The 7,473-nt window shown below is 32.6% G+C and overlaps 1 protein-coding gene across 1 annotated transcript in view; it reads right to left on the reverse strand.

The window, feature by feature from the left end:
- The window catches only part of LOC127721423 (collectin-12-like), a 29,239-nt gene extending 24,219 nt beyond the window's left edge, over positions 1–5,020 (reverse strand). The window contains exons 1-3 of the mRNA XM_052228145.1: positions 4,630–5,020; positions 3,081–3,179; positions 1,318–1,932 (exon numbers count right to left, since the gene is read on the reverse strand). Coding sequence (XP_052084105.1) covers positions 1,318–1,932; positions 3,081–3,179; positions 4,630–4,822 — 907 coding nt within the window. The 5' untranslated portion in view covers positions 4,823–5,020. The remainder of the gene's footprint in view (positions 1–1,317; positions 1,933–3,080; positions 3,180–4,629) is intronic.
- Positions 5,021–7,473: the final 2,453 nt, after the last annotated feature.

A 7,473-nucleotide genomic window follows, 5' to 3' on the forward strand; every position in this document is an offset into this window, starting at 1 on the left:
TTATGAGTAAAACGATATCAAGTTAATAATCATATGAATTAAAAAGTTTTTCAAACCAACAGTATTATTTTAAGTTTATTGAGTTTATCGTTTATGTTGTTGGTTTGTTTTTTTTTTTTGTTTTTTTTTAATTAAATTTACCGTAGCCAAAGTTTATACAACTGTTTTAAGTTTTTTGGGGTTGTCAATGCTTTTCAACTTCGTTACTTATCTGTTCTACTGAATTTAATTGAGCGCCACTGATGAGTCTTATGCATGTCTAGAGTAGAGAATTGAAAACCTAGTATCTTAAATAAATTAATAATCTTCCTCAGGTTTGTATATGTAAATTGTGCATAGCCCTTCAACTTTTGACGACGAGTATTCAAGATGGTGGTTATAATCATTAACTACCTGGATTTTGAAATTACGAGTTACCAATACTGGACCTGATTCTCCAGGACTTCCTTTTTCTCCATCTCCTCCACGTGTTTTTTTCAAATTTGAATAGAATATCTTGGCTTACAAAATTTTAATCCTGGCATCTATGATAAGATTTACTATCTTATACACCTTTTTTTGTTGGCGTCTTTGTTAGATTAATTTGCATGTTTGTTTGACTGTTTTAGTTAGTTGTGTTGTATTTCTGTGATGTATGCCCTAAGGGTGACTGGGGAATATGAATATGGTCACTGCAGTAGCCACGTCCGGTCAGAATGGGGACGTTAAATCCGATGTCTCGTGTAGATAGAGTGCCACGCTCTCTGCACGTTAAGAACCTTTGTAACAACTCTATGAGGGATCTGTAAGTGGCCTGTTGCAAGGCACAATTTCGGTCCCTATCCAATGTACCATCATTTTCCAGTGGCAGTCTAAATATCTCCGACCTTCATCCGGGACGACCTCTATTATAGGACCTACCTTTTGCATTTATTGTTAATTTGTTCTCGTCCTGAACATGCATGAAATATTTGCCACTGGACGTTAAGCAACTATCAATCAATCAAGCAATCTGTGATGCATGTACCAACTCAGTAATATGACAGTTGTTTTTGATTTGTTCCGTTAATGGATAGCGCTTGATTTTTTATGAACTTCCCCTTTTTGAATTTGCCTTAAGTTGGAGTGCGGTTTTTTTATTATAATACTTAAATAATAGTTCAAATATCTTTTATGTTTACACCTATTGGCTCTTTATTTCAACAATATGAAAACCTAAGTCAATCGTTTCTCTAATCAAATTATACATGAATATTTACAGTACTTTCTAATTTAATGCATTAATACACTTAGCATTTCAAGTTAGCTTGACTTTTAATGAATTTTATATACTTGTACCTTTTTGACCATTATCGCCACTAGGACCCTCATTTCCAATCGTGCCCTTGTCACCATTGGTACCCTTTTCGCCATGTTTCCCTTTTAAGCCAGGTAGTCCAGTTTCTCCCTGAGGTCCTTTTTCACCTGTCAATCCATTTTCACCAGGCAAACCTTTGTTTCCAGTAGAACCAACTATGCCTGTCGAGCCCTTTTTGCCCCTGTAACCCTTATCTCCTTCTCGACCTTTAACTCCAAATTCTCCTTTGTCTCCGTCTGGGCCTTTTGTCCCATTTACACCTTTGTTTCCGGCTTGACCTTTATCACCTATTTGGCCTTTATCTCCAACTGGTCCTCTTTCACCTTTTTGACCTTTCATTCCAGTTGGTCCCTTTTCTCCAAGTGGACCTTTATCTCCTATTTGTCCCTTGTCTCCACTTGAACCTTTGTCTCCTATTTCGCCTTTGTCGCCCGATACGCCAGTTAAACCTCTTAGTCCATAATCACCTCTCTCACCTTTCTCTCCCTTATCGCCAGCGTTGCATTTTGTACCCAACGGACCTGTTTTAAGATTAGAACCAGCTTCATCTCTGTTGACCTTTTCAACTTTAGATAGCGCTTCCAATCCTCTGTTACCTTTTAATAAATTACATTTCATCAACGAAGTAAAACAAAAGGAAGACCAACTATATAATTAAAAAGTGACGGTAATGAGACAGTATTTAATCCAGACCTAATAAAATAGATATGGTGAATTCACATGCTTCAGCATTATACAAGTGGATATACTATTTGTAAATGCAGAATCGCCAAGATCCTGCAACAATGTTTTACAAATAACCATACACTATGCAAGACCAGCCGCCAATTGCAAATTTGGCAATCAAACAGGAATAATTAATACATATTAAAAGACAACAACTATCGAAGTTCCTGAGTCTCGACATACACATAAACATGTTGTGAAGTTACACATATATATATCTTATCCATTCCGTGTTTTATTTCAATAAGGGTGAATTATAAAAAAGAAAGAGAGGAGAAAGATACAATCGACAAAAAGAGGAGCGGATTGTGGTTACTATTGGGCATACAAGAAAGTACCATAGAAGTCAGTACATCAAACTCATTTTACTTTATAGTGTTGCTAAAATCAAGTTGCACAAATTCATGTACAATTTTCATTTCGAAGAAACTCATATATACAAAGCATTCCGCGGATATATTTACGCTTTATCAACCACGTAGAATAATTAGTATGGAGATATTTTGTTACTGAATCAACCAAATAATGCAAAGTAGCAAACATACAAAACCGAAAACTTAAACATACGTCAAATATTCTAATCAGTTTGTAAGAAGCAATATAGGTAAAAGAAATGAAATGAATGGTCAATTCTATTGTGAATATTACACATCCCCACAATATAAAAGAACATGCAGTGAGAGGTATATTCGTATTAAGAATTCATATTGATTTGCAATAACTACATGATATATTTTTTCCTGGATACTACAGACAATGGTAATTTACACCATTTACCATATCTATTGTAAGTATTATTGACCAATTAACCATAAAACTAGCTCTGTCCTTGGCTGTGCAAAATTGTGGTCTCGAACTTAACCTGATTCATTGTGATTATAGTTGTTCAATAATCACGTGACATGCACACGGACATCTGTATCATAGTTTGTTTTGTCATACATTTCCTGAAAAAAATCTTAGGTTAACCGTGTGGTAGTATCAAGGCTCAAAACTCTTCAATTCTACATGAACTCACTTGATAACTGAACTAGTCTATCTACACTTGCTAATTTCGAAGTATTAAAAGTCAATTGTTGTATCTGCGTTTCTAGTCTTGCAATCTTTTCAATATAAGCTGAAAAAAATATCTGATGTTCAATTAATTATCAAATAGTATTAGCATAAAAGGTTAGATATATATAGAATCAACTGCTTCGCTCTAGTAGTACGGTGATCGCCTGATGCAATGGTATGTGGCTTTAAATTTAACTACAGACCTCTTAATTTGTATTTGCTGTTTTCTCTCCAACACGCATCATGTAGAAAAAAAACTTCAAAAATGGTCGGTACGGAGTAAAAATGATGAGTCCTGGCAAGGTAGCATGTACTCCTACTATCTGTCATAGTATTGATTAATCATCCGACACAGCGTGTCAGTATTATACTAGTTAGTCCCATTCATAGCTAATAGACATGTTCGCGTTCTTTTTGAGCAAGTAATTTTTTCCCGCTGAATGTATGTAGCTAATTTTGAATTAATAAATTTGGGAAATAGAAACAAATATCATAGGTATTAGAAAGAACTATTTTAAAGACCGTATGGTGACATTTATAAAACTCATGGGGGTTATTTTGTCGTTGGATTTCGGTTACATTTATTCAACCCACATCCTCTGTTTGCATGTCTATCATTTCTTATCCAACTGCATGGCCCATGATTGATGACGTACTGACACTTCACCCTAGAATCTCTGAAATGTCTTTATAACTTTAAAGTCTGGGTTTTGTTTGAAGTACTCAGTACTCTGACTTTAAAGTTTTTATTGTTTTATGTGCGGGCGTGACCGCAAAAATTGTTTTTATTAGATGAGATTTTCATCCATTATTCACTGTTTGCTCTGATATTGTATTGATTCTAACATATAATTAAACTTGTTAGTTAATAGTTATATATTTATACTTGTGGTAGTCTTACGCAATGTAAGAGCATTGTGATCATTGTTTTAATTCTATATCTGTGTTGTTTCCATTCTGATATGACGGGGCTATTGTTTTCCGCTGCGTATTTTGTTACCTGTAGAAGGGTATTGGAAGTCCTTTTTTGTCTTTTTTTTGGGGGGGGGGGGGGGGGGGGGATGGGGTGTTTCGGGGAGTTTTGTTGGATTTTTTCGGTGGCTTTGTTTTTGGTTTTTTTTTTTTTTCTTGTTTTTTTTATTTTTTGCAATTGAACAAATCTATAATAGTCTCTGCTAACTTTGTTCACAACTTCTTTTTAGACTCGGAACAAATTTGAGTTTGATGACAATACATCAACCTCTAGATGTATTATGTGTCGCTTGGTTCCTGTTTCAGTAACAAAATCGACCCACACTTTCCTTTTTTTTTTCTTTTTTTTTTCCTTGATAGTACGATGTTGAAATGTTTCTCACGTCACAATTACAATATCTTTAGGTAAGATTTAAGTAAATAAGTGTATCATCTAAAACCCATATCATCTAAAACCCATAAGTTTTTGCTTGTGTATATTGTCAGTAATAGAATGTTTTCCTAACTGAAAAAAGGTTCAGAGATTCAAATATGCTTACCATTCAAATATGCAACTGTCAGAGAAATACAAATCACTTGCACTACTATAAAGACTAAAATTAATTTATCTCTATTCCTAACAGCCTTGTGGATTTTAGCAAGTGTCTGATTCCACACATTAGTTTTGATATTATCCACGCTCTGAAAGTCTTCCGTTTCTAGAATATTTACAAGCTCAACCTGATCACCCATGTTGAAATATGACGATGTTTCTTCTTTAAATTGTCTTCCTTTTTAATGATCTTAACAAAGCCGTAACTTTTATACGCAGTGCTTAAATTTTCTTCCATATGTGTTGAAATTATTTTCAAACAATAAAGTTTGTTTAATTGTACTGAACGATTTAACCATTTTCCAGAGACACACACTTCATGATGACTTCCGACTAACCTCAATTATCATATGTATAAATATGATCTACTAAAATGTTGCGGTCACATAGTTCATATTAAGGAAGTACTTGTAAATCATTCTAGGTCAGTTAAATTAAATTTGAGAACTACATTCTGCTTAGTTCCATAAATCTCATTGGGGTTCCATTTGTGTATTTGTTTACTTTATACTACCTAGATAGTATTGGATAACACATCATTGCTTAATTTCATGATGTAGAACAATTTTACAATAAAAATTTTGTAGCCTCTATGACATGTGTGAGGTCCAGAATAAAGTAACAAGTTGGACTCTTTCCTAAGTTATATATTGATGGTTCATAGGTTGATATATGACAAATATATACATATTGATATGTCGTCGTTTTATATGTGACCATTTCACTGACTCGGAGATATTCATTGTAGTGAGGACGAAACACACATAACAATATGATGCTCAGATATGCATTATTGACTTCTTGAAATTATTTGTGAAATCAAATGATAAATGATTTGTCTAAAGAATGTTTAGAAGTCTAGAAAAATAATCGATTAGAACAATGGCTAACATATAGGATAAAAGGAGTTTATATCAAGCTTAATCTTAGTTTAAGTTCAGATGATGTTCATGGATAAAACTATAAATAGACATTCTAATACAAAATATTGTTGTATGTGGTCCTTTATTACGAACCAAATGAAAGTTTTCCACAGAGTCGTCTGCTCTTGACCAGGGTATTTAAACGTTTGTCTATTCTCTTGTCCTATTGAATAAATACAATAGCTATTGTTCTCTGTGTAGTTTTTTCACTGGCACCTTTAAATTTCTTCTAGGAGAAATCTATCACTCATTGATTAATTTACCTGACCAAAATATTATCTTCTTTTTGGGGGGAAATAGTTGTATAAACTCGTATAAACTGCGTGCAATATTGTATTTAATCAATATCAATAATATATTTTCAATCAATTCATTATAAACACTGATTTAATTATAATATGTTTATTTCTGACAAAATTTTTAGTATTGTTCCAATGAATTTGCATGTTTTTGTTGTTGTTCAGTTATAGAATACATTTATCAAGACCTTAAATTAAACACAATAATTTTTAAGTTTTTATTTGTCAAACACACAAAAAAAAGCAAATTTTAATAGGAAAAATATAAAAAATTTGTTCAGAAATCAACTTTTAATTTTTGAATCAGTGTTTATATTGAAACTATTAAAAATGAATTATTGATATTGAATAAATACATCACCACATGCAGTTTACTGAGTCCTTATTTAGTATTTGTACGTGTATTTTCATTATTGACAGTTCAATTTTTTGTTCAGGTAAATTAATCAGTGAGTGATAGATTTCTCTTGGAAGAAATTTAAAGGTCTCATCAAATAAACTACACAGAGAACAATAGTTATTGTATTTAATAGATGGGACAAAAGAACTTACAAAAGTTTAAATCGACAGGTAACTTGCTGGTGAATCTGTGGAAAAGTATCATTGGGTTCGCAATAATTCATTGTTATTGACATTTATTTGAAGACAACGTTGACTTATTGATATTTTGTATTCAAATATTTGGTTTGCTGTCTCAGAGCCGTTTTATCAGCGTTATTTTTTTCATAGAAAAATACAAATTTTGCTTTTGTCAGCATATACAAGTGCTATAATATTACATCTGTTATTTTTGTGTTTTTCCCCGATGTAAACACAATTTGAAACAATAATTGTATTTTGTCATTTCTAAATACATAGTTCCTTTTTTATAAGTACGTACTTCCTTGTGCTTATAAAACAGGAAAAATAAGCTATTGTGTCAAAGGATATTCATTGTCAGAAATAAAAAAATCTAGTGAATTTGTGGCGTCCATCCTGAAGTATTTAAATTGTAGACTATTGATATACATAATATACCAAAATCAATTTTCAAACCAAAAGGTTTATTTTGATGAATCAAGTCAAACCATGTTCATAATTTAACAATAAATGGCAAACCCTACTAACAATTCCTCCCTCTCAAAGGATTTGTCTATTTGCATAAGTCTGTTTTCTCTCCGGCGACAATTAATCTTAAAAAAATCTGCAAATTCATTAGAATTTATATTCTAATAGAATTTTGTTCAGCAATTTTTTTCTATTCTCGTCTTATTCTTTGTTTCCAGCTGTAATTCAGTTTTTGTCAGATGTCTTTAAACATCTGCAGCCTTATTGCCCTTGAGTGCTTTTTCATCAGTTAAAACTCACTTTCCTTCATTACGTGTAAAGTCGATCCGACAAATACCTGTATCCTTGATCTGTCATGTCTTTCCCTGTTATTCTGTGTTTTCATAACACCTTTATTATCCGCTTGACTCTTGACACAAATATAAATTCGGCTGTTTTCTGCTCTATGGTCGGGTTGTTGTCTCTTTGACACATTCCCCATTTCCATTCTCAATTTTATTGATCTCTCAGTCTTTAATTTTC

This window comes from Mytilus californianus, unplaced genomic scaffold (assembly GCF_021869535.1).
Source record: "Mytilus californianus isolate M0D057914Y unplaced genomic scaffold, xbMytCali1.0.p SCAF_12, whole genome shotgun sequence".
NCBI classification, from domain to species: Eukaryota; Metazoa; Mollusca; class Bivalvia; order Mytilida; family Mytilidae; genus Mytilus; species Mytilus californianus.